This window comes from Aquila chrysaetos, chromosome 20, assembly GCF_900496995.4.
Source record: "Aquila chrysaetos chrysaetos chromosome 20, bAquChr1.4, whole genome shotgun sequence".
Taxonomy (NCBI): domain Eukaryota; kingdom Metazoa; phylum Chordata; class Aves; order Accipitriformes; family Accipitridae; genus Aquila; species Aquila chrysaetos.
In genome coordinates, this window is record NC_044023.1 from 8,245,687 (window position 1) to 8,260,505 (window position 14,819).

At 65.7% G+C, this 14,819-nt stretch overlaps 2 protein-coding genes across 2 annotated transcripts; both read left to right on the plus strand.

Moving 5' to 3' along the window:
* The first annotated feature begins 775 nt into the window (after positions 1–775).
* LOC115353742 (maestro heat-like repeat family member 5) lies at positions 776–10,164 on the plus strand. The gene is made up of 22 exons (XM_041118654.1): positions 776–1,091; positions 1,463–1,548; positions 1,706–1,828; positions 2,170–2,249; positions 2,478–2,598; positions 2,724–2,810; positions 3,388–3,492; positions 3,788–3,971; positions 4,231–4,340; positions 4,609–4,758; positions 4,960–5,114; positions 5,241–5,388; positions 5,529–5,707; positions 5,796–5,933; positions 6,124–6,238; positions 6,505–6,642; positions 7,244–7,420; positions 7,884–8,039; positions 8,500–8,601; positions 8,936–9,038; positions 9,142–9,339; positions 9,595–10,164. The coding sequence occupies exons 1-22, from the start codon at positions 971–973 to the stop codon at positions 9,798–9,800; spliced, it is 2,982 nt and encodes a 993-aa protein (XP_040974588.1). The 5' UTR covers positions 776–970; the 3' UTR covers positions 9,801–10,164.
* Positions 10,165–10,262: 98 nt separating this feature from the next.
* On the plus strand, positions 10,263–14,809 carry RRP9 (ribosomal RNA processing 9, U3 small nucleolar RNA binding protein). Its single transcript, XM_029996328.2, has 17 exons — positions 10,263–10,286; positions 10,591–10,778; positions 10,975–11,335; positions 11,438–11,520; positions 11,596–11,708; positions 11,797–11,873; positions 11,989–12,030; positions 12,263–12,389; positions 12,607–12,731; positions 12,967–13,059; positions 13,160–13,260; positions 13,380–13,514; positions 13,702–13,764; positions 13,845–13,990; positions 14,089–14,168; positions 14,288–14,361; positions 14,457–14,809. Exons 1-17 carry the CDS (start codon positions 10,263–10,265, stop codon positions 14,578–14,580), a joined length of 1,956 nt encoding a protein of 651 aa, XP_029852188.1. The 3' UTR covers positions 14,581–14,809.
* Positions 14,810–14,819: the final 10 nt, after the last annotated feature.

Genomic DNA, 14,819 nt, shown 5'->3' on the forward strand with positions numbered 1-14,819 from the left:
CGCCCCCTTGCGCGCATGCGCGTTGCGCCGGGGCGCCGTCGGCCCTGCTCCCCGCCGCCGTGGCCCGTCCCGCTGCCTCCCGCTGCCCACCGGCCTCTCGCCTCACCTCCCGCCCGTCCCCACACACCGACCCCTCTGTGCCCACGCCACCTCGCTCCCGGACCCACCACCCTGGGCGTACGGCCGCCCCCCAGCACCCCGGGCCGGGCCGGGCCGGGCCGGGCCGGGCCCCTGCACCCGCTCGGGCGGCCCAGCAGGCCCGGGCTGGGCCCAACGGGGCCGTAGGCCTCGGGGAGTGGGTGAGGGGGGAACCCCTCCGTCCCTGGTGCCAGCCAAGGGCTGGCGGAACGCTGCTGCCTGCCACGGCAGACATAACCGGGGGGACCCAGCTGACCCCAACAGTCGCAGGTCGCTGCGGCTGAGCGCACGGGAAGGCCTCCGGTGTCCCTGTGTGCCCAACTGCCTTCGAGCGAGGGGAGCCCGGCGGGCCTTGTCCCGGGCCTCGTGTGGCCGAGGGAAGAGCCTCGGCGTGCCTGAGGGGCTGGGGGCTGCGCCCCGGCTCGGCCTGACCATAGGTGGGGGCGGCACCAGGCCCTGGGAGTGAAGGGACAGGGGACAGAGGGGTCTCTGCGACAAGGGGGATGCCCCCATACAGACAAACCCCAGCCCCATAGCGGGAGGAGGAGGAAGAGGGAGCCAGTCCCGTCCCCCCAGGGCAAGGAGGGGTCCATGTGCTCCAGGGCAGCCGGAGGGGTTCTGGGGAGGGGAGATCAGGGGGCTTAGGGGAGTGACATTGGGGTACTTTGTGACACCCTGTGTCACCCAGCCCTGCTCCCACAGTGTCTGGGAGGACAGTGTTGGGACAGGATGGGAGCGAGGAGCCCCCAAGCACAGCCACCTCTGCCCCCACCGCCCCTGGGGTGGCAGGGGGTCCTCCTCACCCATTTCCTCCCTCCCTCCCTCCTGCAGGATGGCAGAGAGACCCCCTGGCCACGTTAGGCAGGCCTGGGAGGAGAAGGATGGAGCTGCCCCGGCTCCCAGCTCCGGGCCAAAGCCCGACGAGGTGTGCAAGGTCCAGCTGCTGCGGGCAGGTGAGTGTGCGGGTGCTGTGGAGCAGGGGACTGCCCACCCTGCCCTGCCCCGTCCTGTGCCAGGCTCGCATCCCCCAGCCAGACTGGCATCAGAGCTCCCACAGCACAGTGGCCAGGAGGGTAGCTCTGTTATGGCATTCCTGGGACAGGGACTCTCCCTGTGCCCTGGTGCCAGCGCGTCCCTCACCAGAGCGCACCAGGGCCCCCTCCCCGTGCTGCCCTCCAGCATCACACCCTCTCCCCTGGGGCGCACAGGGGACACCAGTGTCCCAGCCTTGAGCAAGGGCTCGTGGCATCCCTGGGAGCTGGGCAGAGGGCTCGGGTTTTCCCTGCTGCCTGCCCCCCAGCCCTGCCTGCTCTCTCTTGGCCAGATCTGTGCTGCTCCACCTTGGCTGTGCCCACGGAGGAAGATAATACCCTGGACATCATTCGAGCCTTCCTCAGGAGCAGGCCAAAGGTATCCGTGGCCACTTCTATGAGGCTGCGCTCCTGTCTCCCAGCCTGCCTTTCTGCCCCTGTCCCATGCTCAGAAGGTGCTGGGGGCTGTGCTGGGCCCCCCACCCGGCTGTCTCTCCTCCCTGACACTGTCTGTCTGTCTCCTCCCCGGCTGGCAGCAAGAGGCCCAGAAGCTGAGGTTTCTGGCCTCCATCTGCACTGTCTGCAGCACCACCAGTGTGGACTCCACTGTGTGGGACATGCTTTACTTCTGCCAGCTGGAGGTGGTGGAGACCATCGAGGTGAGGCAGGGGCAGGGCCAACAGGCAGCAACACAGCCCCGGGGGCAGGTGAGGGCTTGGCCAGGCAGGGGGGTTGCGGATGAGCACTGCTCCGGGTCTCCATCCTTGGAGATGCTCCAAAGCCACCTGGGTGGCCCGGCTGGATGTTTGCAGGTCCCTTGGCCAGCCTGTGGCTCTGTGATGGGCACAGCCCTACCGGCCATGGGGCTTGGGACCACTGGGTGCTGGGTGGGGAGGGGGTGCCAGGATGGGGGCACCTGGGCTCTGCCAGCCCCGCAGGCTCTTGCTGGGCGAAGGAGACTGCCCTGTCCTGAGCTGTCCCACGCTGCTGTGCTCCCCAGGTGCTGCTGCAAGAGGAGCCTGCTGGCCACCAGGGCATCATGGTGCAGCAGCAAGCCATGCTGGCCATCACCTCCATGAGGTACCTGCCCCAGCCCCCAGCTTGGTGGCCCCGATGGCACCGGTCCCAGGTGGGGGGCATCCCCAGTCCTGGGTCTGAGAGGGAGGCAGAGAACAGGGCAGGGGGTGCCACAGGGTTTTCCCCTCAAAGGTGAGTGTCAGTGTCATGGCGGGTTGAGGTGTCCCCCATGGTGTGGGGCTCAGCTCAGGTCTGTAAGCCCAGGGTCTGCCTCCTCCTCTGTCCCCGCAGCAGAGCAGGGCTGCTTCTGCAGGAGAAGAAGAGCAGCCTCCTCTATGCCTGCTTCTGCAGCATCTTCCACTTGCCTCCTCAGGAGGACACTCAGGGTCCTGATGCTTCACTCTACTCCAAGGTATGCCAGGGGGTGAACCACAGGGAGTTCCCTGGCGGCCGAGGCCCCTTCCTGGGCACTGCAGGGCCATGGCCGTCCCCTGCCAGCCTTCCAGGGCTGCCCCCAAGACTCTGTCCCCCTCGCAGACCCTGGCCACAATGGACAGCATGCTGCAGGTGCTGGTACGCAGCGCCGGCACCCTCGGCATCGTGGAGCTGCAGAACATCTTGCAGGTCTGGCCTTGGCACAGGGTCCCCATGGGCAGTGACCCCTGGCTTGAGCGGTGCCTGCCCCCAGCACCTGGTGCAAGGAGGGGGGCAGGGAACGTCCCTCCTTACCAGCCATGCCCCCCCCCCCCCCCCCCTGCCTCCTGGCTGCTGCCAGAGCCCCTTCTCCTGCCCCAGCCCACCCCACCTCTGCAGCCTTGCCCGCTGCCCGTCTTCCCCAACATTGCCTCCCAGATGGACCTGCCTGTCTGGCAAGGGGAGCCAGCCCTGGGGCTTTCCCCCTCCAGCTTCACCATGATCCGTATCCCAGAGCCCCCACCACAGGTCCCCAGTGAGGTGGTCACCCCAAAGCCTTGGAGTCCTTGGGTGGGAGGCAGAGGGATGTTTTTTGGTGGGGAGTGAATGGAAAGCAGCAGAGGCAGCAGAAGAAGCGGGATGCAGCGACCTGCCTGGCCACAGCAGGTTGCTGTGAGGGGCAAGAAGGACACATGCCCCAGCCCAGGCACTGCCCCAGAGCAAGCCTGGCCATGCCATGCTGTGCCATGCCACCTCCCTGGCTCACCAGCAGCTTTTCTCCTCCCAGCTGCTGCTGCCCTTCACCAATTCCCAGCTGGCAGTGGTGCAGGAGAGGGCCATGGCACGGATTGCCAGGCTGGCCAACTTCATCACTACCTACTCCCTGCCGCAGGTACCGAGCTTCTGGTCTGGGCAGCCCCAGCGCCCTGTCCCTGTGCCCCTGAGCCCCGGCACCTCCCAAGGAAGCTGGGCACCTAGCTAGCAGGTCGGGAGCAGGGGTCTTTGCCCTGCCCCTGTCCTGTCCATGCTCTCTCCCAGGGCAGGGCAGGGCTGCCCCGGGCACAGGCAGGAACCTGGGTCCGGCAGCCCTGCCCCGCTCTTGGCTGCTGCCTAGCTGCTCTGGGAGCAGCTGGGGCTCACCTTGTGCCTGGGCTCACCTTGTGCTCACACTGCCTCTCTTCCCCCAGGTCTGCCCCTGCTTTGCACAAGCCACAGTCCTCAGGCATCAGTGCTCCAAGACACATCAGTTTGTGATGCTGGGGAAGCTGGTGGGGCACCTCACCCTCTGTTGCACCTGCAAGGACAAGGGGACCCGTCACGAGGCTGCAGAAGCTCTCTATCACCTGCACACCTTTGTCCTGCAGCAGAGAAGTAAGACAAGCTGTGTCGGGCTGGATCCCCCAGGCATGGGCAGCCAGGGGCCGCTCTCCTTGTCGAGAGAAAGCCTTATCCAACCTGCCTGCCTGCCTGCAGTCTGAAAAGTCATTTCCCCTTGCCCCTGCTCACAATAGCCCTGGACCCTCCCTGAGTATCTGCTCCCTTTGCCAGCAACTTTTCTGCCCAATGCTCTCAGACTGCACCTCCACTTCTGCACCCTCTCTCTGAGCACCCTGGTTTTGCTCTTCCCCAGGCAGGTGGCCGTGGCTGCATGACACAGGGCAGCTGCAGCTCCAGGAGGGCTGGCAAGCAACGCAGCCCTGGCAGCTTTTGCAAACCAGCCACACCGGCAAAATCTTCTTGGTAAGAAGTGCCTTTGGCTCCTGGCCAGGGGGGTCAGTGTGAGTGAAGGGACACCCGATGCATGGGGATGACGGGGGCTTGCGCTGTTCCTGAGCAGGGGCTAGGCAAAGGCCCTCAGGGAGCTCCAGTTCCCTGCGGGACCCTGACCCCCACCGTCGGTCTCCTCTCCAGCGCAGCCTGGCTCTGCGTCCCGCTCTCACTGCACAGCCGAGATGCTCTGGGTGATGCTCTAGGCAACAAATCTCCCCTCCTCTCCTTCATCCTGCAGATGTTCACAAAATACCTCCAGCCCTCCGACGGGGCAGACATCATCCTCATGGCTATCAAGAGCTTGAGAGCCCCAAGTGCCTACAGCATCAGCCTGGCTGCCCACATGGTGGACGTCCTTGTGGCGGACCATGCCTTCCAGCCGGGGCAGGTGAATAGCCCATGGGTGGCACAGCTGATGCTCCAGCCCACTGGGGGACTGTTCCTCCCCTGGCTCTGTGCCTGGCTAGCACTGACGCCGTCTCAAGCTGGCATACCGCAATAGGAACGGAAGCAGCTCCCAGTGGGAGCTGGGGAAATGGCCGCGCTCACCGTGCTGACATCCCCACTCCCACCTGTGTCTCCCCTCCAGGTGCTGAACATCATGTGGGCCATCTACAGAAGCCTGCCCTCCGTCAGGGCGGTGGTAGCCCTCAAAAGCCTGGACAGGGCCCTGCTGGTGCTGATGGGCAAACACCCCAGCGAGGTGGTGGCCAGCCTGCTGCAGTGCTCCCCGATGTGCACCCAGTAAGGGGACCACCAGCTTTTGGGGCTCCTCTCACACTGGGAGAGGGGCCCCAAGACCCTCCCAAAGGATTTCAGCCCAGCCATCCTCTGGGGTGTCCCTGCTGACAGAGCCCCGGGTCCCTGCAGTGTCGCCGTGGCCATGTGGAGGGCGATGATGTCTGAGCCCCAGGCTGCGGAGAAGGTGCTGAGGGAGCTGCTCAGCATCCTGATGAACCAGTCACTTCGCAAGACCTCCACCTCCACCAAGGACAACCCCCGCATCCTCTCCCTGGCTGTGAGTTGCTGGATGAAGCCTCGCTGACCTCCGGGGCTGATCTCAGCTGGCTGGGGCCCCTGCTCCCCTTCCCTGCCCACCCCAAGGCTTGACCTCCCCAGGGGTGAGGGGACATCTCGGCATCTGGGTGTCTTCTGCAGGCAGCCAGGACAATAAATGAGATCCTCCTGCAGTCCATCTGCCTGTGGCAGGTGGAGGCAATTTTCCCCCAGCTTTTCCTGGCGCTGCTTTTCCAAGTGTCGTTCACCACGGAGCTGACGCTGCAGGAGGTGCACATCTTCTGGAGGGAGCACCAACAGGATCTGCTCACTCCCATCAGGTGCTCCATCCCTTTTGTCTCATCCCTGCCAGCCACCTGGAGCCAAGCCAGGGGTCCTGGTGGGAGCTGAGCATTTCTCCTTGTGCAGGTCTGCGGTGCAGTCCATGAGAATGCTGCTCTGCAGCATGGGCTTTGAGAGCCAGGTACTGGCCATCGAGGCGCAGGGTGGCTGGGACACCCTGCTCAGCTCCCAGACTCACCTCATGGAAGTGCGCATCATCGCCAGGTGAGAATCCCTTCTCCCTGCTCCTTAGGGACAGGGCACCCCATGCCACCTCCTCCCTTGGGGCTAATGGCCGTGGGGTCCCCATTACTTGGAGAAAGTGGTACAGACTGGTGATGTCCAGGCTGGTGCAAACCCCCAAAAGATGTGCCTGCCTGGCTCAGGCCTGACAGTGCCTCCTTCCCCCTGTCAGGGAGATGATGAAGACCCCAAGTCCCCTGTGCTCCACCATCTTCTGCCATCTGGCAGAGCTCCTCAGTGTGGAGGACCCCACCTGGGAGATGGTCGCCATGGTCTTCTTCATCGAGGTGAGCCTGATGGCACTGCTCCAAGCTCCCCCCGATGCTCTGTTCTCCCATGCCCACCGCTGTGGGGAGAGCTGGGGCAGCGGGTGGGCTCTGGTTGGTACCATGGAGGAGCAGATGAGCAAGCAACATGCTGTGGTGTGGGGCATGGGGACGCTCCGCAATCCCTGCTGCCTCTGTCCGGGCTTGGTCTTGCCCTGCGTCCTTGTCCTGAGCTGATGGTTGGAGCCAGCACCGCACCTCACCAGCTCCCGCTGCCTGTGTTTCAGATGCTGAACTGTACCAACCTCAGTGAAGAGCTGGACCGTGCCCTGGAAATCTTCCCCATGTATCTGCAGAGCCAGTGCCTGGGGATGCCCAGCCTGGTGCTCAGGGCCATCCTCAGGCTCACTGAGAGGCCCGACACAGTGAGTAGGGGGCAGCCGGGACAGCAGCCCAGGGTGGAGCAGTGGGTAACACGGCAGCTTGGGCTTTCCTGGGCATTGTGAGCTGTGCTGGCTGCTGCCAGCTCTCCTGCCTCCCCGGCCCTCTGCCCCATGGCTGTGCCGTGCCAAGGAGAGAAGCAGCAGTGCCAACGGGAACGGGCTCCCACTGCCAGCACGTCCCAGCAGGGATGCTGGCGGCAGAGCAACCGGCCTGAGCGTGGAGTCTGCAGGGCCTGGCCGTGAGGTGTTGAGCCCCAGGGTGAAACATAGCAGCCATGGCGGGGGCTGCTGGCAGCTTGGGCAGCTTTCCAGGCAGCGCCAGTCGCCCACCAGCCTATCCAGGGGGGTCTGGTGGAGAAGGGGGCAGCCGAAGGGCTGGCAAGGAGCCAGTGCTGTCTGTCCTCCCCCTCTGTGCCCTGCTCTTCCCATGGCCATGCTGGTGAGCCCTGTCTGCTGGGACCTTGCCCTCGTAACCCGCACTGCCTGCAGAGAAGCCAGTGGGGAGGCCGGTGTTCGTGGAGAGGGTTTTCACCCCTGTGATGGGTGGCTCCTTTACAAAAAGGAGGTGGCATGTCTCACACAGGAAAGGAAAGCCCTAGTCCTGCTGCCGTACGTTATGGAGCAGCTGCAGGGTGCTGACAGTGATGCCAGTGCCGCGGCGCTGCCCGTGCTTGGCAACATGCTCCGGCTGCTGGAGGGGAAGACGCTCAGCCTCACTGCCCTGGCACTGGCTGACAAGCTCCGGCCGCTCTTCGACGATGTAAGGCTGGGGGAGAGCCCCATGCCCCCCTCACTGGGCACCTCCATTCAAGCCTCCCACCACAGCCCCCATGCTCTGCAGGGGGATGCTTTGCCCCGCAGTCCCCAGACCCCGTTGCTGCCCTCGGCGGCTCTGTGCTGCTTCACCCCCCCCCTCAAAGGACTCACTCTGGCTCGGCATCCCTGCCGCAGCCAGGGACGGTGGTGGCAGGATGGCAGCAGGCGTGCTGAGCCCCACCAATGCACACCCTGCTCTGGCAGCATCCTCCAGCCTTCTGCAGGGTCTCCCTCTCTGGCCCTCAGCCCCAGAGACCCCAGTCCCCCTGGGCAGACCATCTGAATGCTGCAGCTCACTCCCTTTTGGAGCAGGGCTGCCTGCAGCCATTTTGGGGATGTCCGTCTCCATGTCAGCCCCTTGCTTGCCATGGGCTTGGGGCTGAGGTGCTCCTCCCCTCCTCCCCCAGGAGCTGGACACCGCGCGGGAGCTCTCCATCCGTCTCTTCCAAATCACAATGGGGCTCGTGGTGGGCACCGAAAAGAAGAATATGAGGAAGAAAGTGTGGGACAGCCTGCTGCCGCTGCTCTTTCACCTGCATGACCAGGACAAGAGCGTGGCCAAGGTGGGATTCCCAACCTGACCGGTCCTTTGGGGAGGGCAATGCTGACACTGCACTGTGAGGTCTAGCTTGTTGAGTCCCTAGGAACAGGCAGAGCCCCCCTCCCTGCCCACTACTGCCTTTCTCCTCCTGCTGCCTGGATGGATGGGGAGGTGGGTCCCTTTCCCACCCAGCTCCCTCCACACAGCCCCTGGCACGGGTCCCTGCAGCCCCAGAGACTGGGCTACGGCTCCACAGCAGGCTGGGGCCACCAAAGCCAAAATACTGAAGCCCTGACAGGCTTCCAGCCAGAGAGGGTGGCTGCCCTTCTCTTCCCCTGGGGTGCTGAACCTGGTGGCAGCATCAGTCTTCAGCTGCTGCGTCTTCCCTGCATGGGCCAGGACAGGCTTTGAGCCCCACCAAGAGGGAGGACACAGGGTCCTGTGCCCCCCATGGTGGTGGTGGCATCTCTGCTGCTCACCAGGCCTCCCAGGAAGCCCTCCGCAGCGCTGGCCAGTTCCTGAAGTGGGGGCAGCTGGCGCAACTGGCCGAGACGGCGCAGGCATGGAGGATCTGTGAGTGCCTGGTAAGCACAGCCCCAACATCCCTGGGATCTGCCCTGGGTAAGCCCTGCCCCGTGCCCAGCAGAGGGGACCAAGGGCAGTGTCCCCACAGCTGCGTGCACCCTCCTGGAACAGGCTCTGCTCCAGGCTGTCCTCACCCCCGGGGTCCCAAAGAGGACCCCGCCACCAGGATGGCACCCTAGCATTGCTTGGGAGCCCTCTGCTCTCTCAGAACCCCAGTGCGGAGAGTGGAGAGCTGGGAATGTCCTGCTGGGGAGAAGAAGGGTGGTCCTGGGTGGGGGGATGGCCCAACAGGGGGCCACCTCTGTGCCAGCTCTGCACCCTTCTCCTCTCCAGCTGGCCAGGAAGAGGAGCAGGGCCAAGGACTACCTGTGCCAGAGCCAGACCTACCTGCAGAGCCCGCAGGAGCCCCTGCGGCAGGAGGCTGTCAGGTTCATCGGTGAGCCCCTAGCCCCAGGGTCCCTCCCTCTCCCAGGGTCCCTGTGTCCTGGCGCATGACCTGTGGGGCACCCCTTCACCCCCTCCCACTCCTGCCTGCACAGGTAGGGCTGGCAGGAGGCTCATCCGTCCCCTCCCCGATGCTGCACCCCGGGGTCAGCCCTCCCCAGGGAACTGTGCGGCCAGACGGGCTGGGTGGCGGGGTCCCCAATGTCTAGTGGGGTCCCTGACATGCTGTGTCCCCCCAGGACTCATTGGACGGGATGTGGATGAGCACAAGAAGGTGGAGTACATCAGAGAGAGTGAGTGAGGGCAGCGGGGAGGAGGAAGGACCCTGGCATGGAGCTCCCCCCCCAGCCTGGGCAAGGGGGCCTCTGCTCCCAGCACAACTGTGGGAAGAGGGGTGTTTTGGGAGGGGCGTATTCCTGACCAGCAGCTTCCAGCCGAGCCATCTGCCCCCTGGTTCCCTCCTGGCCCTGGGAATCATGGGGTGCAATGTGCCCTGCCTGGAAGGGATACGGGGCTGTCACCTCACCTCTGCTGCTTTGTCCCCGCAGTCCTTCAAGGCACAAGCAAAGATACCAGCCCCCTGGTCTCCTCCCTGGCAACTCAGACGGTCCTCATCCTCGGACGAGGAAGGCTGAAGTCGAGGTTTAACCTACCACGGCTGAGCTTACAGATGCCGAGAGCATGGATGAGGTCACACTCAGTCCCCAGCGAGGACTCTGCTCAGGCAGAGACAAAGGAGGAGCCCCAGCCCTAGGATGCTCTGCAGGCTGGGGTATCTCCTTTTCCTGAGGTCTAACAAGAAAGAAGACACCTCAGCTGGAGGAGGACCCGGCACCCTCCAGAGAGCGGCAGGACAGCCACTCTTTCCAGTGGTCCAGGACAACGCCTGCCAACATGCTTCGTCTTTGCCACAAAGCACCAGCTGCTCTGCTGGGCTGTGAAACAGAGGGAAGGAGAAGGCCATGCCAGAGCCGAAGCCAAAGTTGAAACTGAAGCCTTCCCTCCCCTCTGCAGGGCCACGCCAGGGTGAATCACTTTTTCTGCCTCCCACCGTCCAAGGATCCTGCGCTGCTTTGGGCCGACGTGGCCAAGCTCGGGAGCTACAAAGCCACCGATGCTCTGACTCCAGCAGCATCGTCCCCTCCATGTCCCCAGCAGGAAGGGCAGCTCTGCCTCCTGCCCGCACCGCCCGCTGCGCAGCTGCTCCTGCCCGGGGATGTCGGAAGTCACAAGAGCATTGGTAAGAGGTCAGAGCGTGAAACCAAGCCCTCTGTCTCCAAAAGGCAGACCGCCTGCCGGCAGTCAGCAGCCCCTCCAGGATCCTCTGGGCACACATGGCAACACTCTTGGCTGCTTGTCCCTGGGGAAGTGAGCCCGTGCCTGGCAGAGACCAGCCGAGGAGTGTTCCCGCTGTCCTTCCACACCTCCCCGGGGTGCCAAAGAGGAAAGAGACTGAACGCGCAAAATGAAGTTTCGGCACAAAAGCAGGTTGTAGCTCTTTAGAGCATCACCAGGACAGGCCCCTCCGCACCCGCCTGTCCCAGACAGCCAGCTACTACCCCCGTCGCAGCCCAGCACGGGTCCCTGGGACCCCCAAAGGATGTGGGACGGGACCAGAGGCCGTGCCCCGGCAGCGGGGGCTGGCCCAGGGTCCCCGAGGGGCTGAACAAGCTGATCGTGATTTGGGAAGCAGCCACCCATCCACCGTCACCGTCACCGCGACGCCGTCTCGGTGAGTGGGGGACGCCGGCTGCGACGCCCGCGGGGCCGGGCACCAGGGGTCTTGGGGGGACCAGAGGAGGCAGCGCCCCCAGGGGGCCCTGGGGCTCAGCCAACCGGGCGGTGTCGCCGGGGGGGAGCTTGGGGGTGCGGGTCCCCGGCAGGGAGTGGCCGGTCCCGGCGGGGACCCCCCCCGCTGCCCCCCAAAGCCGCAGGACACTCGGGGCAGGGACGGAGCCCCGGCAGAAGAGCCCCGCCGAAGGGGCGGAGCCAGCTACAGGGGGCGGGGCATGGCGCCGAGGGGGCGGGGCGGGGCCGGCGCGGAGTGAATGGCGTCGCTACCCGAGTGACAGGGCGGCCGGCTTCCGTGGAAGGGGAGGCGGGGCCGCGGAGGCGGTGGGAGGCGTGGCCCGGCCGCCTGAAGCCAATAGGAGCGGGCGGGGCGGGGCCTGGCCGCCCGCAGCCGGCGGGGCGGGCACCACGTGCGGCGGCAGCATGGCGGCGGCGGCGGGCGGCAGGAGGGCCAAGGCCCCGCGCGGGGCGGCGGGACGGCGGCGGCCGCGGGCGGCGGTGAGGGCCGGGCCGGGCCGGGGGCGAGAGAGAGGAGGGGCTGCCCCGGCGGGGTCGCCGCGCCACTCCCCGTCCCGTTGATCAGCCCGGTTCGTCCCGTAGGTCCCGGGCGCCGAGGGGAGGCCGCGGGCGGCGGCCGGCCGGCCCGTCGACGAGGAGGTGTCCAGCGACTCCGAGCCGGAGAGGTAAGGCCTGCGCCACGGGGCGGGGGGGGGGGGGGATGCCGGTACCGGTGGGGGTGCTCACGCGTGTCCCCGCAGCCCGTCGTTGGGGCGGCGGCGGCGGGAGGCGGCGGAGGAAGAGGTGGAGGAGACGCCGCAGGAGAAGAAGCTGCGCCTGGCCAAGCTGTACCTGGAGCAGCTCCGCCAGCACGGTGAGTCCTGCCCGGCCCCCGGTGCCGGAGCCCCGGCGGGACGGCTCCGGGCGCTGAGCCCGGCCCTCATGCGCTGTGTCCGCCGCAGAGGAGGAGCGGGCGGCGGCGGAGGAGGAGGAAACCCAGCCGGCGGATCTCATCGGCGACCGGCTGAAGGAGGACGTGGTGAGCAGGGGGGCGGGCGCATCCCCTCTGTCGAGGTGGTGGCGGCGGGCTCTGCCCCTCTCCCGCGGGGCCGGGGCCGCGGCTGCCTCCACTGAGCCTCCTGCTTCTTCCCCAGCTCGAGCAGAAGGGCCGGCTGCAGCGCCTGGTCGCCAAAGATGTAAGTGCCCAGTGCTGGGGGTGCCAGGGGGGTGCCAGACCGTAAGTGCCGGCTTTGGGGGACGCTCGGGCACGGCCACGGCCAGCACCCCAAGTTGCCGTGCCAGCTACGGGACCAGGGCCCTTCTCCCACCTGGAGTGCCAGCTGCTGGCACCCAGGAGAAGAGAGGGTGCCATGCTCGGGTACTCAAAGGGGCCAGGGCAGCCCAGCTCATGTCCTGCTCTCCCTGCAGGTGCAGCCTCCGGATCCAGCCAGCATCCGCATGCTGCGGGGGCACCAGCTGCCCGTCACCTGCCTGGTCATCTCTCCAGATGACAGGTTCATCTTTTCTGCTTCCAAGGACGGCTCCCTCATCAAATGCAAGTGTTTCTTTGGGGCTATGACTGGCTGTCACCGCAGCCTGAGCGCTGCAGGGACCCTGCAGGAGCAGGACTGTGGGTGCTCACGGGGGTGGCTTGGCCCCCAGCCCCTCTGGGGATGTGCATGTGCATTATTTCAGTCTCTGTGGGAGGCTCGTTGGTTCTTTCTGGAGTGGTGGGAGGCTCCCAGGGGGTGACGGTGATGCTTTTCCCGTAGGGGAGGTGGAGAGCGGGAAGAGGTTGTGCGTGGTGCCGGGGGGGAAGAAGGGCACCGAGGAGCGGCACATGGGACACGCATCCCACGTCCTCTGCATGGCCATCTCGTCAGATGGCAAGTACCTGGTACGGAGAGAGGGGTCTGGCGTTGCCGCATGGGGTGGAGAGGTGGCCATGGGGAGTGCATCTCCTCCCAGTGTCCTGGGGGGCAGTGTGTCATGCCCAGATGTACTTTGCTGGGTTAAAGCAGCCCGTACCCCCACCAGAGTCTAGAATGGGTTCCTGGGACCCCCCCAAAGCGCATGGGGTGGGCCCTGGGTCCCCGAGGAGCAGGTCTCGGGCATCCCCTGTTGTTTGCCAGGCCACAGGAGACAGGAACAAGCTGATCATGATCTGGGATGCAGCCACCTGCAAGCGCCTGCACATCTTCACTGGGCACCGCGATGCCGTCTCGGTGAGTTGCGGGCATTGGCCGTGATGCCTGTGGGGCTGGGCAGCCGCGTCCTCCCCGGGGCGCCTCACTGCTGTGCCTATGTCTGTCCATCTGTCTGTAGGGTCTGTCCTTCCGGAAGGGCACGCACCAGCTGTACAGTGCCTCCCACGACCGCTGCGTCAAGGTCTGGAACGTGGCAGAGAATGCATACGTGGAGACCCTGTAAGACCTGGGCGGGGGGGAACCCACTGACCGTGCTGCCATGGGGTTCGCCGGCGGGCCCGGGGAAGTCGTGGCAGAGGGCCCTGCTTGCCACAGCTCTTTGCCATCTCCTTCTCCAGGTTCGGGCACCAGGATGTCATCACGGGGCTGGACAGCCTGAGCCGGGAGTGCTGTGTGACGGCAGGGGGACGGGATGGTACCGTGCGACTCTGGAAGATCCCGGAGGAGTCGCAGCTTGTGTTTTACGGGCACCAGTAGGTCTGGGGCAGGAGAGGGGGCTGCAGGCAGGTGGGTCTGGCTGGGGCAGCGGTGTGCAGGTGCCACCATCACCAGGAGCCTGCCGGCACTGTGGGGATGCTGATGCCCTGGTGAGCCCTTGTCTCCTAAATAGGATCCCAAAGCACGCTCATAACTGATGGCAGTTGCCCCTTCTCTTCACAGGGGCTCCATCGACTGTATCCAGCTCATCAACGAGGAGCACATGGTGTCAGGTGCCGATGACGGGTGAGCACGGGGCCGGGGTGGTGCCCGGGGTGCGCAGGCGGTGCCCCCCTCAGCCCCCTCACCCCTTCCCTCCTTGGCAGGTCCCTAGCCCTGTGGGGGCTAACGAAAAAGAAGCCGTTGGCACTGGCCCGGCAGGCGCACGGCATGCAGGATGCCCAGGGCCTGCAGCAGCCATACTGGATCTCGGCAGTGGCCGCCCTGCGCAACAGTGACCTCCTGGCTACAGGTGTGTGGCAGCTGCTTTGGAGTGGGGGTGCGGAGGGGGGGGCGTCCTGCTCCCTTACCTGGGTGGGGGTGCATGGCAGTCTTCTCTCTCTGCCCCAGGCTCCCACAGCGCCAGCGTGAAGCTTTGGAAGTGCGGTGAGGGATTTCGGAAGCTGGAGCCCCTCTGGGACATCCCGTTGGTATGGATGGGGAGGTGGGGGATTGGAGCTGGGCTGGGGGCATCTCTGGGCAGGGGCTCCCCTCCCTGGGCGGCAGGAGCAGGCCGCCACAGCCCCTCACCCTGCCCTGTCCCCTCCAGGTGGGTTTTGTTAACAGCCTCAAGTTCTCTGCAGCCGGCGACTTCCTCGTGGCTGGCCTTGGACAGGAGCACCGGTACTGTCCCCCCTCCCTGGTGCTGCCCCGGGCCACAGCCCCCCCGCTCCTCCAAGGGCTCGGCAGAGGGTAGCCCCCATCTCTCTCATCTACAGGCTTGGCCGGTGGTGGAGAGTCAAAGAAGCCAAGAACGGCATCTGCATCATCCCCCTGAAGCGGAGGGCTGCAGCCCCCAGCTCCGAAGCCCCCGACAGCTCCGAAGCCCCCGACAGCTCCTAGCCCCTGGCCCCAGAGGCGCTGGAGCCAGGTCACTAAACCCCTGTCCCTGGAGCTGCGCCCCGAGTCCTTTGTGCAACCATCTTCCTGGAGCCGGCAGGACGTGAGCAGGGGGTGTCGCATGGCCCCCTGATCCTGCTGGCCCCCGTATCATGATGTGGCTCTGCCCTCTGCGAGGGCCTGCCCCTTTCCCTCAGGTTCAGCCTGACCTGAGCTCTGGAAGAGTCTATTTTTAAAAAAAA

Coding starts and splice junctions, on each gene's coding strand:
- LOC115353742 (XM_041118654.1), top strand. CDS start 971: ATGGCAGAGAGACCCCCTGGCCACGTTAGGCAGGCCTGGGAGGAGAAG. Junction 4,341..4,608: donor ACACCGGCAAAATCTTCTTG/GTAAGAAGTGCC, acceptor TTCATCCTGCAG/ATGTTCACAAAATACCTCCA. Junction 5,708..5,795: donor GATCTGCTCACTCCCATCAG/GTGCTCCATCCC, acceptor CTCCTTGTGCAG/GTCTGCGGTGCAGTCCATGA.
- RRP9 (XM_029996328.2), top strand. CDS start 10,263: ATGTCGGAAGTCACAAGAGCATTG. Junction 10,287..10,590: donor CGGAAGTCACAAGAGCATTG/GTAAGAGGTCAG, acceptor CGCCTGTCCCAG/ACAGCCAGCTACTACCCCCG. Junction 14,169..14,287: donor CCCTCTGGGACATCCCGTTG/GTATGGATGGGG, acceptor TGTCCCCTCCAG/GTGGGTTTTGTTAACAGCCT.